Source organism: Hippocampus guttulatus, chromosome 6 (genome assembly GCF_054856545.1).
Source record: "Hippocampus guttulatus isolate MCC_2025c chromosome 6, RoL_Hgut_1.0, whole genome shotgun sequence".
Taxonomy (NCBI): domain Eukaryota; kingdom Metazoa; phylum Chordata; class Actinopteri; order Syngnathiformes; family Syngnathidae; genus Hippocampus; species Hippocampus guttulatus.
In genome coordinates this window covers 8,183,960-8,201,184 of record NC_141266.1, presented here as the reverse complement: position 1 = coordinate 8,201,184, position 17,225 = coordinate 8,183,960, and the positions used below count along the sequence as shown (strand labels likewise).

The window sequence follows — 17,225 nt, the reverse complement described above, 5'->3', positions numbered from 1 at the left end:
AAACATGCATGGCAGGTTGATTGGACGCTCTAAATTGTCCCTAGGTGTGAGTGTGGGCGTGGATGGTTGTTCGTCTCTGTGTGCCCTGCGATTGGCTGGCAACTGATTCAGGGTGTCCCCCGCCTACTGCCCGAAGACGGCTGGGATAGGCTCCAGCACCCCCCGCGACCCTAGTGAGGATAAAGCGGTTCGGAAGATGGATGGATGGATATTAGTTAACACGACAGCAGCATTTTCAAAGTTAATTCTGGCTTTTATTTTGACATTTTGGAAAAATAATGTGGAAGGGATACACTAAACATTTTAAAGTTAGAAGTGACTGAGGGTGGCCCGGTGGGAAAATGTGTGGAGTTTGAATGTTCTTCCCGCGCCTGTGTAGGTTTTTCACGAGTCCTGCGGCTTCCAATGAGTGTGAGCCCGGATGGTTGTTCGTCTATGTGTACCCTGCGAGTGGATGGCAACCAGCTCAAGGTGTCCCCCGCCTAATGCCCGAAGACAGCTGGGATGGGCTCCAGCACACCCGCAGCCCGCGTGGGATAAACAGATTAGAAAATGGATGGATGGGTAGCATTTTCCAATAACTCAAATAACCCAAGTCTCATATTTTCAAAAAATCGTGAATTAAATAAAATATTTTGATATAGCTCAATTACATATTCAAGGCTCTATTTATCTCATATGAAATGTTTGAAATATACATGTATATATTTATTTTATGCATAGCTCTGGTGCCACTGAACATTTTGACAGGTTGCATGTGAAAAAAATCTTCAGTTATTGCTGTTCCAAAAATTGACTTTGTAAAAAAAAAAAAAATCCAAATAACACAAACCTCATAAAAGTGGGACCAAAACAGGGGTTTTAAATACTTTCCAGTTAGTTTTCTTTTTTTTTTTAAAGCAATTTCGTTTTTATTTTATTCCAATATCCAAAAAGTTTTTTCAATTTTAGTTTTGGTTATTTTGTTAGTTTCCATTGTAATAACATTTCGGTACAATGTAAATTGTTGTTGTATTGCACAGCTCTACTCGATGATATATTAGCAAGAATGAAGTGACAAAAATACAACTAAAATACAGTATCTATGTACATAGTCTTCAGCCTATTCCAACTTGTTTTACAGTTGCATATCTACTGGGCTCAATCGCAAATGTAAACCCCATTGTTGTAATCCCCCCCCCCCAAAAAAAAATCAAACAGCTCATTCGTGTAATATTCCTTAGTTTTGTAGGAAAACAGAATGTGTGGCATTATACTTACTATTACCTTTGCTACACTACATTTGTTTCCTCAAGAGGACATATAGTAGAAAAACCAAGTATATATTTGGACACCCATGCTCATTTTATTGAACACAGAAGTGGTATCCAAACCTTTGACTATTAACATATTAACATCAATGACTTGATGTTTTGATGATATGAAAATGTTCGAGCCGTGTGTCAAATTATAACGCAGCAACTTGGGTTCGAAAATAGCTTGAAATCAATTAGGAACATATTTTTTGTCATGCACAAAAAAGCTGCATCTACTGCACAAGTATGCCATTTAAATGCCGAAGGGATCAATGTAACAGTAAATCAGGTGCAAAATTTGAATCAATGCATCCTGAAGGCAGAGCTGATAAAAGGGTTGATGGATGGTGCTGCTTTTGCTCAAATACAGACACATGAAGCCTCATTATCATGGCTGTGTCCCTTTTCATTCCAGAAAAGATGCCATCAGTGACTCTATTAGAAGCGAAAATGCTAATGGATGATTGGAGTGATTTTTTTTCTCACTTTCACTAAATTGGCACAGTGAAGATATAAGAAAGCCCTACAGTCAAATAAGGACGCAAATGCTTCACTGCATGGGGGCTGTGGTGTGGAGTGCAAAGACTAAACTTGAACGTCAAATGTGACATAAAATGTTTTGACAGTTGCATGTGGTCTCAGCTGCATGGCTGTGATAGTACTGCTGCAGGCCATGTTATTTGCATATCATTTAAGGAGATTAGTCCTTATTTTTTGTTTTTTTTCTTGCCAGCAAGGTGCACGCCGCTTGGTAGCGTGGTGCAAGAGACTATTGTGCCCTGAGGCGGGTTTGATATTTCATATTCGATTACATCAAATTATGTATGTATGCACAAAATAGAATTGATCTTGAATAAGATCAGGTCGATTGGCAAAGAGATTTTTGCAGAAGCATCTCGGATTCAACATGTAAGATGCGGTTATTGTGACACCGCAATGAAGGAATGCAGCACTGAGTCATCTTGGCCTCATATGCAAATTAGCAGATTAGAGTCAACAATAAATCTACAATAATAATGCAAGACAAGGAACGGAAGTCCACCACACAGTCAGAAGTACATTTAGACAATGCGGAGTGACTTGCATCCTGCTTCCCTCTCCACATTTCTCTCTGCATTTCTTGAAGGCCAAGTACACATTCTGTTGTCATTATCTCACATTAATCCAATTGCTCTTCACACTTGTATGATAACTAAGGCTGTGAGAGTATTTTAAACAAGAAAGTTATGCTATGGCTGTTGGATCATGGATGGATCATTTTAAAAAAATCTTATTGCGTTTCTACAGTAATCCCGAGCAATCCCTCCTGGGTATAGCACAAAATGCAAATCATTGACAACCCCTCTGAAAATCTTGATAACTGCCTCATAAATCTGTTTAAAGTAGGGCTGAGCGATTTTAGAAAAAATACCTAATTTCGATTTGATTTATGACCAGTATTTTGGAGATTTTCACTTCTTCCTGGGATTTTTTTTCCTCATTTCCCCGATCTTCCAAATGTTTGAATTACTGTACTTTATTTTCCAGAGTGGCCGGGGGCCACATGCTGCCCCTGGGCCACCCGTTTCCAATCCCTGTTCTAGACACTTATTCATTTAATTGTTAATTTGCTATTCATAGCTGGTTCCTGTTTGTTTTAAGACGGTTCCAGCACGACTTCTGTGAAAAGTGTCCTCTACACCAAAGCACTCTTCCACATTAGCTTAGCGATCCCTCTCTTGGCTATGTGTGTCGCATGCTTAGCTATTTCTCGTAGGCCTTTAGCGATAACGATGCTTATTAGAAGTGTAGCTTATTTGCTGCCACGGAGGCGAGGATTAGTTTAAGGAGAGGCTCTGCACCGCGGGAGGATCATGTTTAGCGAGCAAATGCATAGGCATGCATTGGTGCGGAGCACGTTATTTTAGCACCTAGCATTTACCCAAGTTTCCGAGCAGCTGGCAAAACAGGCTGGATGGGTGACTGTTGACATGTGTACAGTAATCCCTCATTTATCGCGGTTAATGGGGACCAAAACCACCCGCGATAAACGAAAATCCGCGAAGTAGTGTCCAATTAACATAAACAGGTTAAAAAATATATACAGGTACATCTTTTTTTAAAGTCCGCAAACGGTCCGCGAGAAGCTGCAAAACAACAGCGAGTCACATAGAGCAACATATACAGTACTGTACTCCATGTATATGTAAAAAAAATATACAGTAAATATTCCCATCCCCGGAATTCTATGGAAAGGAATATCCTTCACCCAGAATAAAAACCTATGCATTAACATTTTGACTACGATATTACGTGTTACCGGAACTTGCGTAAACGGAAATTCCACTACCCGTAACCCGGATGGAGGTGTAATGCCGCGGGAGTTTAAATACACGCAACGCCCACCTGATGCGACGGAAAAGACACAACGCGGAAACAAGTTTTCACTTCGCGTTTTTCGATCATCAGATTCTAAACGACGACGTGTAAGTGAGTTTTTATTGCCGTGCGTTTTACTGTAATTGTGAATGATTTTAACCCTATTCACTTACGTCCTGGAGAACGCGGCACTAGCTTAAGAGCAGCACCCGCTCGACATGACCAGAGAAACGTGTTCGCTTCGCCGTTTTCATTCATCAGATTCGAAACGAAGACATGTAAACGACTTTTTATTGGCGTGCGTTTTACTATAATTGCGAAAGATTTTAACTTTATTCACTTACGTCGTGTAGATCATCGCATCGAAACGTAGAAGAACTGTAACGACTGGAGCCGAGCGAGTGAAATCCATCCGTTTGAGCGAGGCTGGACACAAAGTTAAAAAGATCCAGCAGACACTTGGAGTCGGAAAGACGCAAATCTACGAAACTTTAAAAAACAAGGCATCGATTCAACTCCTGATGACAAGCCACCATACAGCAAGGAAGCAATGCAAATGGCAACAAAAATCCTTCAGTATGCACAAGAATTACCAGACATCGGTGATCAACGGGACAGTTACTTGAAACTAGCAAGAAAACTGTATGACACGCAGGCAAACATTGTCATAAACCAAAGAATGCATCCAACAAAACAATCCAAAATACACATTTTTTTCCCAAGACAGAAAAAAAATAAACATTAAAATACTGTACGTATTTTACTGTTGTGATTTTTTTGGGATACACCTGTATTGCAGTTTTTGTTATATAAACAGTTTTTGGACAGTGTATTTTTGTATTTTATTGATTGTGTTGTTACACGTGCATTTTGTCAACATACTTGCAGGTTCATAAAGGACATGTACCATGCTCATTTCCCAAATGAGGAATTTCTGTTATCAGGACAAATTGGACAGCGCAAACACGAGCCCGTACTAGAGAATATTTACTGTATATCATTTTTCTTTTTAATATGTTTGAAAAAATCCGCGATGCACTGAACCCGCGATAAACGAACCGCGAAGTAGCGAGGGATCACTGTATTCTGCTCATATTTAGTCATGATGTATAACTTTCACATGCCCGCAGCGAGACTCTGCATCCTTGAAGCAATCATCACTTAAAATTGGTACACTCCTTCCTGGAGACCTTTTGGTGACGCACAGACCGTTGTAACGCGCCAGTTAAATGAAAAGCTGAGAATCGGTTCAGAGGAAACTAAAGTTCTGATGTCACACCTTAAGTTTTGGTACCGCCCTTCTGATGATATAAGTAAGTATGATGTGAATTCCTTCCTTCTTTGCACTGTGACACGCAGCCATTGTCTGTACCTCACTGTTGCCCGGAATATTCTGTTATTAAAAGCTTCAAAGAAACTGTTCATCGACTCCAGCCTGTATTTGAATAACCAGCATCCTCACCATCCCAAATTCAACGAAAACGCGGGGGAAAGAGGGCCCCTTTCCCCCAACACTGCAACACTTTTAAACCCTTTGGCAGTTGATTGGTGTGCGTAACCAGTCAGGAGTAGCATGCGGTTTCCGATTGCTGAGCTTGGTGGGAGAGAAAGGAGATATGTCCTCTTTTGTCCGGACATATCGTTTTTTTAAACCCTGATCGGCGCAGTCGTCCCGTCCCCTTTGTAGAAAAGCATCCCCAAAGAATGAGGCTTTCACCGTTTCACAGTTGGGATGGTATTCTTGGGTATGTCCTCATCCTTCCTCTTCCTCTAAACACATTTGGTGGAATTTTGACCAAAAAGCTCCACTTTTGTCTCATCAGACCACATGACCTTCTCCCATTCCTCTTCTGGATCATCCAGATGGTCATTGGCAAATTTCAGACGGGCATTGACATGCACTGGCTTGAGCAGAGGGACCTTGCGTGCACTGCAGGATTTTAATCCATGACGGCCGAGTGTGTTACTGATGGTTTTCTTTGACACTGTGGTCCCAGCTCTATTCAGGTCATTCACCAGGTCCTGCTGTGTAGTTCTGGGCTCACCCTTCACCGTCCTCAGGATCATTGATGCCCCACGAGGAGAGATCTTGCATGGCGCTCCAGACCGAGGGAGAGTGACCATCATTTCCATCTGCTTGCATTTTCTGATAATTGCACCAACAGTTGTTGCCTTCACACCAAGCTGTTTGCCTGTTGTCCTGTAGCTCATTCCAGCCTTTTGCAGGTCTACAATTTTATTGTAGAGAGTCATGGTGGAGAGTTTGGAGTTTATTTGATTGCGTGTGTGGACAGGTATTTTGATAAAGGTAATGATTTCAAACAGGTGAAGTTAGCACAGGTAATGAGTGGGGAACAGGAAGGATTCTTTAAGAAGAACTAACAGGTCTGTGGGAACCTAAATTCTTACAGGTTGATAAGCGATCAAATACTTATGTAAGGTAATAAAAAAAATGCAAATTAGTTATTTAAAACCATCTACTGTGAGTTTCTGGATTTTTGTTTTAGATTCTGTCCTTCATTGTTGAAGAGAGAATTTGATGCAAATTACAGACCTCTACCTGCTTTGTAAGTGGGACAACTTCAAAAATCAGCAGTGTATCAAATAGTTGTTCTCCCAAATATATGAGGAGACCATGAAAATGAGAGAAAGCGGGCAGCACTAATTGAGTCCTTCATAACTTTCTTCCAGTGCTGCTAAACTCGATATTCCAAAGACCACTGAGTTCAATTGAGACTGTTAGTTTCTAGCAGCTCGGCCTTCATAAACAAGCCTCCTTCACAAAAATGTGTCGTCACAGGAATTTGCATCAAGTGCCCAGCTCCTTTCAAGTTCATAAGCAACAATCATTAATGAGCCTTTTTTTTTTTTTTGCTGAGTGCACCGTGATTAAGCGTGTTGCAGGTAAACTGATTTATACACGTGTCATGTTCTAACATGGTCTTCAATGCAGAAAATATTTATCCGAACAACTATTTGCATTCGTCTGACCTGATATTGGGACAAACTTTCCCCGTGGTGCATCTGAAGCTCAATTGAGGGTCCTGTGAGAGTTGCCACCATCTCAACTAGACTTTTTTAGACAGATCTGATCGGCTGGATCGGAATCGGACAATATTTTGCACTTGGTGCATATTTCTTGATCGGCCATCATGTCTTTAATTCGTCGATATTTGATCGGCTCTACAAAATAAAATATTCGAGCTGCAGTGTTTCCCGCAGACACATTTACCTGTGTGCGGGCTGTCACGAATGAAATTTGGCCGCTACTAAAACATTTTGGTGCCGCTCCTCTGCATATAACCGTTGTACTGACTTCAATTGCTGCACGAAAAGACGCTCTGCTGCTTGTCCTTGATTGAATCTGCTAATTGATACCCGTATGGATTTTCTTTGTAATACGACACTGCAAATGTCGTGCCTCTAATGACTTCAGTATCAACTGTATCAGTGTTTGCAATTTGTTAATCCATTTTTGTGGTGTCCACTCAAACGGTATTGTATTATCTTTGTTGTTTGCAATCACCTCAAACGCTTTGAGGTTGGAATTTTGACAATTCGAGTGGGATAAATTCGATAAATTGGACTTCCCACCTTCATCGAATGCAGCACACATACACACCAATGGATGGATATTACTGCCGCTTTGCTAAATGTCAATTTTACAGTTTATATTATGTGCATATATGTCATTGCCCAAGCATATTGAGGAGTGCACAAGGGTACCATTCACAATACTGAACTACAAATATCAGTCTTGAATTTGGATCGGGCCTGTAATCTCATTTTTCCACTTTGACTTGAGTGTGAATCCACTTCTCAAATGGCTTGTGATTGACCATTCATACATGATTTAAATTAACTGATCCATACTTCAGCGGTATATTTAATTGCATGCCCAGCAACTTGCTGTTGACCAGTCCAGGATAGATGGTGACACAGGAGTGAATTTTCACTCCTGTCGCATCATACTCCCACAGAAAAACCATAGTTAAAAAAAAAAAAATCCTGTCCCATCCGACTTCCGATGAAAACGACTCCCACTGCCGTCTTACTCCCACGAACTTTCTATCCTGGTCTGTCCAATCTCACGATGAAAGGAAAAATAGACTCCCATTCCGTGGGAATCCTGCGGGATTCCTGAAAACATGTCAACCTCTAGCCCAATGTGTACCACACCTGTAGAGCAAAGGCAGTTGGGATTTCAACAAGGACAATGTATGGCTAATCACCTGCTTTAGGTTAAGATTGAAATGACTCACTATTCATAAAGAAAAAAGGTTATGTTAAGTATGTTGCCCAGTGACTGTTGAGCGCCTGTCCCTAAGGGCATTGGAATACACAAGTTGTGAAAAGAAACAGTGAGTCTTGCTTTTCTCCTTCACTGACCACTACTGATGGCCGTAGTGTGCTGATGTGGAAAGCTGCTGACAGAAAACACATGACATCAACCAAACAACCTCACCCTACACCACACACACATGCACGCATGCACGCACGCACGCATACACACACACACACACACAAAACACTAGCAGGCCAATGTCACGTCTTTGCTTTGTCCTCGTCATGTTGACTTTTCCTCCCTTCTTTACCCAGCGTCTTATCCTATCCAGTGAACGCCAACCCCGGTTGCATTTTTTTTTAGATGCATGGAGACAAACACAGCAGGATGAAGGAACAACTTCTCTTTATTCCGCCTCTGTCTCTCTGCCCCCAAGAGCATCTTCTGCACCACTGCTCTGCCACCACAAATTCATCAGCACAAACCTAGCGACAAACTTCCCAAACAAATGTTCAGACTTTTGCTTCAACGCGCACACAGGGAGTTTTTGTTTACTGTGTAAATTTACAGGATCTAATGGTAACGACGGGAGTCTTCGCTCTGCTAAATGTTATATAAAAACAGGCAAATAGTTATCCCCACTATTAAGAGGACTGTGACCTACTGCGAATAGCACAAAACTGCTTCTAATGCTTCCCTGACAATCTTTACAATTGCCTATATTCATAATATTTACACTGAAAACTATGATCCCACAAAACATAATTTCAAACTCTTGGAAAAATCTTTTAACATTGTTGGACATATAAAAATAAACGGCTTATGACTAAGCACATAGCAGATGGACACACCAACTTTCTTTCAGGTTTATTACATACTACATCACTCTAACGAGGAGAATTTAATGAAAGTATTATGGTATGATCGTTGTGATGATGATGATGATTTAGCAGTACAGCCGGATGAATGAAAAAGATTTACGTGCAAAGCAAAAAGGAGAATTCCACCTGAACAACCTGACCAACAGTTCCCAAATACAGTGGTTCCTTGGTTGATGACCATCCTGACTTACATGGTTCAGAGGTTACAAATTGGACACCGTGAACTAGTTTGCAAAGCGGCGTAAGCATAAGTCATCAAGCGGCACAAGATGACAGACACCTTTGTGCTAGGGCTGCATGATTATTGATTAAAATGATCATTTATCACAATTATTCATCATGGTATTTTTCAAAAAACAATACATTAAAAAAACAGCACAACATGAAAATTGAAAGCAAATCGGTCATCATTTTAGAACAAATGATCAGTAAAAAAAGGGGCTTACATCTTATATATGCTATTATTTAGATTCATGTCGCTGGCCCTGAATTCAAAACTAGTCTCGACAACTTATATTGATTCCTTTTACACACGTGTTATGTCTGTTTAAGAGGGAGGACATTTCATCTGTGCTATATGTTACAAATACAGCGCATTTGACAATAATGATGATATAAGTAAGTATGATGTGAATTCCTTCCTTCTTTGCACTGTGACACGCAGCCATTGTCTGTACCTCACTGTTGCCCGGAATATTCTGTTATTAAAAGCTTCAAAGAAACTGTTCATCGACTCCAGCCTGTATTTGAATAACCAGCATCCTCACCATCCCAAATTCAACGAAAACGCGGGGGAAAGAGGGCCCCTTTCCCCCAACACTGCAACACTTTTAAACCCTTTGGCAGTTGATTGGTGTGCGTAACCAGTCAGGAGTAGCATGCGGTTTCCGATTGCTGAGCTTGGTGGGAGAGAAAGGAGATATGTCCTCTTTTGTCCGGACATATCGTTTTTTTAAACCCTGATCGGCGCAGTCGTCCCGTCCCCTTTGTAGAAAAGCATCCCCAAAGAATGAGGCTTTCACCGTTTCACAGTTGGGATGGTATTCTTGGGTATGTCCTCATCCTTCCTCTTCCTCTAAACACATTTGGTGGAATTTTGACCAAAAAGCTCCACTTTTGTCTCATCAGACCACATGACCTTCTCCCATTCCTCTTCTGGATCATCCAGATGGTCATTGGCAAATTTCAGACGGGCATTGACATGCACTGGCTTGAGCAGAGGGACCTTGCGTGCACTGCAGGATTTTAATCCATGACGGCCGAGTGTGTTACTGATGGTTTTCTTTGACACTGTGGTCCCAGCTCTATTCAGGTCATTCACCAGGTCCTGCTGTGTAGTTCTGGGCTCACCCTTCACCGTCCTCAGGATCATTGATGCCCCACGAGGAGAGATCTTGCATGGCGCTCCAGACCGAGGGAGAGTGACCATCATTTCCATCTGCTTGCATTTTCTGATAATTGCACCAACAGTTGTTGCCTTCACACCAAGCTGTTTGCCTGTTGTCCTGTAGCTCATTCCAGCCTTTTGCAGGTCTACAATTTTATTGTAGAGAGTCATGGTGGAGAGTTTGGAGTTTATTTGATTGCGTGTGTGGACAGGTATTTTGATAAAGGTAATGATTTCAAACAGGTGAAGTTAGCACAGGTAATGAGTGGGGAACAGGAAGGATTCTTTAAGAAGAACTAACAGGTCTGTGGGAACCTAAATTCTTACAGGTTGATAAGCGATCAAATACTTATGTAAGGTAATAATTACATAAATACATACATAATTTGACAATAAAGTTGTACTTGATACTTGACTTGATTTAGCCGGCTTAAGAAAGGCTAACCATGTGCTTGTCCCCTGGTGTCCCCTAGTCATGGTTCTGTTTTGTTTTGGCTCCAGCAGGTGGCAGTAGAGGGCTCTCCCTCCCGGTCTGCAACTGTTCCTCGTCATGTCTGTCACCTGTTAAAAAAGACTATCAAGCCATCACGAGTTGTCGGATAATTTGCCTTGCTCATGTCTCACATCCAAGTGCTTATTTTCTAGACCTTCGTTGTTCTCAATCTCATTCCTAGTCCTGTTTGTTTCTCTTGTCATCTCTTTTTTCTTTTGATATTGTTATCCTCGCTGCGTTTTTGCTTTATTCATTGTTCGGCTTTTCCTTGTCGTTTTGCGTTTTTTTTTAAATTTCGGTTGCCTTTTGTAAGCTCTTTTTGTTAGTAGCATTATTTAGCCCTGGATTTATCCCAGTGATTTATGTTGGACTTTGTTGGTCTCGCAACCTTATTTCAAAAAGAAACCTTTTTTGTAATCGACCTAATTCTTGTCTGCGTTTGTGGGATCCGCTCTTGTTTCGGAGTGGTCCGGAACCATAACAGTGCTTGGCTGACAACTGGTTGACGAAACGACTGATTTGAGGCAGCAGAGCCCACACTTTGAATGTAAATATTGCAGATGATCAGGTAAATGTAATTGTGCAGCTCCATTCTGTACTTACTGTTTTTCCATTTGATAATTTTGTACTCACAATCTCGAGTGTTTTTCCATACAAATATTTACAAATGTATTAACATAGGCCTGTGTTAGACTACGGTGTACTAAACATAATAACTACTTACACAATGTAGTGTTAAAAATCTGAGATGGAGACTTTATCCTATTTTGCCAGTTTGTCCTCTGTCCGTGCCCTGGGTACCCTTCCGTCATCGACCCGCGTACTTATTCATATCATAATTGTCCTATCCCTAGATTTGACATGGGACTGTCTCATTTAAACATACAGTAGTTCCTTCTCGAGTGTGTACATTTTATGAAGATGCGTAGTGACACATTTAAGTCAATAGGAAAATCTGCGCAACCCAAAAAATGCACAGCCAAACAAATTGTGCAGCAGAGCATGTTTTTTTTTGCGCACGGGACTATACGAACCCTTCATGCGAGCAGGGGTTAATCATAACATGCACTGTTATTGATCTTTCCAGCTACACATGAATGGTGTTAAATAACATGGCATACAGGTGTACCACAGGGATCTGTCCTAGGTCCCCTTCTCTTCATCATCTACCTCCTGCCTCTTGGCCATATCCTCCGCAAATTTAATATCCACTTTCACTGCTTTGCTGATGACACCCAGCTCTACCTCTCCTGCAAGCCAAACTCCATACTCCCACCCCCCTCCCTCACCTCTTGCCTCTCCGAACTCAAAACATGGTTCACAACAAACTTTCTTAAATTAAATACTAATAAAACTGAAGTCCTCCTTCTTGGCACCAAATCCACTTTATCCAAAGTAAACAGTTTTTCCTTCAACATTGACAGCTCCCTAGTGTCCCCCTCCCCCCAGGTTAAGAGTCTGGGTGTCATCCTGGATAGCATGCTCACCTTCCACTCGCATATCAACACCATCACCCGCACTGCTTATTTCCACCTCCGCAATATTACCAGACTTCGCCCTTCCCTCACCCCCCGCACCACTGCTATTCTTGTCCACAGTCTTGTCACATCCCGCCTTGATTACTGCAACGCTCTCCTCTTCGGCCTACCTCAAAAGTCCCTTCATAAAATCCAGCTGGTCCAAAACGCCTCTGCTCGCATCATCACAAAAACATCTTCCCAGCAGCACATCACCCCCGTTCTCCAACAGCTTCACTGGCTCCCTGTTCAACATCGCATCAATTACAAACTGCTTCTATATACATATATGGCCATCCACAACCTGGCCCCTCCTTACCTATCCGACCTTCTCCAGGTGCATATCCCCTCTCGCTCCCTCAGATCCTCGTCCTCCCTCCGCCTGTCAGTGCCCCCTGCCCGACTGAGCACCATGGGAGCCAGAGCCTTCAGTCACGCTGCTCCAAAGCTCTGGAACAACCTACCTCCGGACCTCCAAAACTGCACACCTCTTTCCACTTTCAAGTCCCGTCTAAAAACACACCTGTTCAGGATTGCCTACAACACATAGCTCTTCCATTTCTTAGCTCTTTCCATGTTTTTATGATTTTATGATTTTATGTCCTGTTTTTATATAATATCTCGTTTACAAATTTTTACATTGTATTTTCTTATTGTCTGTACAGTGTCCTTGGGTGGCATGAAAGGCGCTTTTAAATAAAATGCATTATTATTATTATTATTATTATTATTACTTTGTTAGGTAACAATAATACATCTGCTTGCAGATATAGCCACAAATTGAGGAACACAAAGGTCAAAAGCCTTGCTAAGGTGCATCTCCCGCCTCTTAGCCCTCTTGCACTTAGCACACTGTATGTGGGTCGTGCTTCTTGCAAACACTTTTCATCGGATCAAAGTGGATTAAAGGTACTTTCGTGAAGATTAGAAGCATGTCACATTGTTGCAAGGGTTGGTTTTATTGTATATGCAGGGAGAAGAAATGAGCCCTGCCGATAACAAAAGTGATAATGGACTTGTGATGTGAAGTGATGATCATTTGAAATGTGTGATTTGTGGATTCACAGTTACATGAGAACTTCCCTGCAAGTGTATTTCAGTGAAGTTATGCGAACCTAACCATGACAGAAAAACATCTTTACATTCCCACTTCAGTAAATGAGTCCAACTGCTGAGTTTAAAGAATCGCAGAGACAGTCAGCTGGAGCAACTGAGCTGTTGCACAACACGTTTGTTGTTGTCTGGAATGCAAAGAAGCTTTCCTAATGTGTCAAGGTATCACAAAAATGCTTTTGATGAATACCCTATGTTCTGTCATCTATTTAATTTTGTCCCATTTTATTTTCATTATCATCTAATTGCTTCTCATCTCTAGGTATTGAATGGCATTCTTTTCCTTAGGAACATAAGGTGCTTGTGGAGAGTGTATCTTCAAATGCCTAATGAGTGATTCCAGACAAATTCTTCACAAAACACCCCTCAAGATAAAAGCTGTTGTGTGACCAGATGTAACTGTAAATGGAGAAAAAAAATGTAATCGGGAAAACCATGGTTTAAAATTGCTTTTATCTAAACATGTCCCTGATTGCTCTCAACGCTGCAGTGAGGTTTTAATGAAGTCAACCGAACAACAGCAACGAGTGTCAAAAGGCTTGTTAATAAAGACGCTATATCCACTGCTCAAGAGTCAGCTGGTCTTTGATGAATGATTCCAAAACTTACCTCTGACACGTCTAATTGTTTCCCCCTTAAACTCAATAAACCTCTCCAATCCCTTCATTCTGTCCTCAAGGGAGGACAGCATGTATTTTCATTTGGACATAAACCTTTTCCGGTGCTCTAAATTAACTGATTGAAAAGAGCTTCTAAATGATAGATGATACATTTGGGGAAAATCAGGTATGGGTGACTGTCTTTCGGGGGTTTGTTATTAAACTGTAAAAAGCTGAAGCATGGTAGAAGCACTTTATGTACAAAAAAAAGAGCATTGGCAGCATTCCCTGTTGATCTTCCTGCGAGAGCACCAACACATCCAAAAGGCTCTTCTAGTATTTTTCTATTAATAGTCCATATTTGCACAGCAAAATGCATTAAGCTTGCAGATTTCTTCAAAGCAAGTCTAAACGCCACCAGCAAGAGAAATCGCTTTACGCTATGAGTGGGTGGGGAGTGAGGGGGACGCTTGGTACATACCTAGCAGGTTTCTGATCAGGTTCCATTGAGTCTTGTGCAGAAAAGATACTACTGTGGAACCAATCACTCAAACTGCTGCTGAACTAAACCAGCGGGAAAGGTCTGCCATGTGACCATGTCCTCATTAAGAGAGTAGGGCACTGTGCTAATTTATTTACCTAATATAAACCAGACAAGCAAGGAGGTGGCAGCTGAGAGGAGGACTTGACCTGACTAAGCCAATAACAGTGAGCCTGTTACTGATACCTTGGCCGAAAACAATGAGGGGGGTGGGTGTATTTGTATACGTGCATGAGAGAGGGTAAACAAGAAGAAATGTAAGAGATGGATTTTCGAAAGGCAGCTCGATGCAACCCAAATTTTCAGGCAAAATATACCTGAACCGGGGGTGGGGGTGTCAAATAATCATTGTGCATGATGTCACACAAGAAGTCAGATAATTTCATAAAACTTCATCTTAGGGGGGCGCCTACGAGTCACTCTCATTGTTTTGTCTTCACCAGGGAAAATTTCTGGAGAACTCAATTTGAAGTGATGGAATAGGAATTGTTATTGGAAGAGGCAAACGATGAGTTCCAGAAAATAACGTTCTAATAATTTTGGTGAAGCCAGCAGCCATGTCCAAACCACACTTTTCTTGAGTTAACTCTCTCTCTCCCTGTTTCTTGCCAAATTGCCCAGGGGGAGGCCTGCAACAGCTGCCACAGTACGTTGAAATGATCCAGAGGCGCACAAATGCAGAGCTCTTGTCATAGGTGATATATGACATGACCATTTCTTGCGAGTGGCTCTAAGTCAGCCCTAAGAAGCTCCAAAATTTCATTACTGATGAGAAAATATCACAACATTTCTATTTCTGGCCTTCCGGAACTGCTTACAAAAGCAGAAAAGATCTGTTCTTGCCATCACCTCTCATTTGGCTTGCACCTCCTCATCATGGTTAGCAGAGTGGTGGCCCTTGCACCTGCCTTTTAGTCATGTAGTTTAAGACGTAAAATCAGCCATGGCATTTTGTCTACTCCTCCAAGAACTCGCAAAATGAACTGTGACAATTTGGCACGGCGGACACAATCTTGGGTGTGCCCATTTCAGCTTCCGTTGCCATTAGAAATCAAATTTGTCCCATTATGTGACCATTATTGCATGTGCTAAATTTTAGTAAATCAGGCCCACAATGTGAAGAAGTGATATACACATCTCTGTCCAAGCAGCTCAATACAATATTGACAGCGTAAGATGGAAATGTCCACTAGAGCGTGAGCTGTATTTAATCACGACCGCAACCATACAACTGCCTTGCTGCTACATCTTCTGAAGGATTTACCAAGATGCTCTTGCGCAAATACTCCATTTCAGTCATTTGGCACCCATAATTTGGAATGTTTGCAAGGCAACTTGCATCCTCAGTATTCACACTAATCACGCTCGATATGGGTGAGATTTTTTGTTAGAAGGTTGTATTGTTTAATTTCCATTTAAACTCCTATGACAGTCAATAAACTTAAAAACATCCGTAAAACATTAACTGTACACTTGAAGAGTTTTATGGGAGCAAGGGCTTGACTCGGTATAAAATATTTCAGACATAATGTAACTGACTCGTAGGGTTGAGGAATAAGACAATAGGTGAGATCGACCAGGATTAGGTTTCATTTGGGAGGTTCGACTAAAGAAGAGACAAACCTAAGCTTGGTAAATTTGACTTGTGTCATGGTGTGTGGTCATTGCTGCGTATATCCTGAGTGGCCATCCTCCAAGGCCATGTCACTTTGGGTCTTGTCCAGGTGGTAAAAGCATAAGGGCTCATGGTGGCAGGGATGTGCAACACTCAACCATCTGGTGATGAGTCACTCTGTCCCCACTCAGCTTGTGTGCTCTGACTGAGCCTAAGATTGTAACCAATCACTGTATGTGTTCGTATGCACATTCATGCGTAGATGTGAAAAAAGAGAGATGCTCAAATACATTAGCGTTCAATTCAATGTGATGCTATCTCAGCAGAGGCGTAATCTTTAAACGTCTGACACTGACGGTCTCCGGATTGATTTGGATGACGAATAACTTGACGACTCATTTGATACAAGAGAAAGCAGTGACTCACAAAAGAAATTGCTGAATGACAACGTGATGGGGAAAAATGTCAGACATTCAAGGTGACAAAGCTTGAAATGTGTACATCCACACAACTGCAAAGAAAATTGAAGATGCGAGGATGAGCTGGAGGTGTTGCATGCAGTATGTTGGCCCGTATGCTGCTTGTTAGAGATATAAAGACAACTAAAAGTCTGGGTCCAGATCCACCCCTCCAGGCCACGACTAACTCAAATCGAAATTGTTATATATCCGAGGGTGGCGCATATCTCTCTGTCAAATCCCCACACTAGAGTTCATACGCTTATCACAGAGGAATATACAGCTTGACTAGTCATGCTTCTACTGCCCCCTACCACCCATATATGCATTGCACAGTAAGTGCACGTATGATGAAAAATGTGTGACAATGTCTCCACTGACTGAAGGACAACTTGTGGACGAGAGATGAGCTTGCATTACAAGGAATGAGTTTCCATCATGACTAATAAGACGTAAGGAAGACGACCACACTTAAAACCAGTGAAGGACACCTGAGCTCCTAAACAGCACTTGCTTTATTAATTTGTTTAGAAGAAGAAGAGGGTAAAAAGGTCAAAGGTGAGAGACCAGACAAAGCATGGCTCAGGATCTCTAATGATGAAAATACTATATGGACATAGTTTTCCCTCGCTTGGAGTTCCTCAAGGCTCTGGATATTGTGGGGCTGTCTTGGTTTTAAGCCT

At 41.6% G+C, this 17,225-nt stretch overlaps 1 protein-coding gene across 7 annotated transcripts in view; it reads right to left on the bottom strand.

The window, feature by feature from the left end:
- Positions 1-17,225, bottom strand: part of oxr1a (oxidation resistance 1a) — a 154,266-nt gene that overhangs the window by 97,819 nt on the left and 39,222 nt on the right. For 6 of the 7 annotated variants that reach the window (XM_086114345.1, XM_086114349.1, XM_086114352.1 and 3 more), the window contains exon 1: positions 14,410-14,525. The exons of the other annotated variant lie outside the window; for it this stretch is intronic. In XM_086114345.1, coding sequence (XP_085970471.1) covers positions 14,410-14,435 — 26 coding nt within the window. In that variant the 5' untranslated portion in view covers positions 14,436-14,525. Of the gene's footprint in view, positions 1-14,409; positions 14,526-17,225 lie in introns of those variants that run through there. 7 annotated transcript variants of the gene reach the window in all.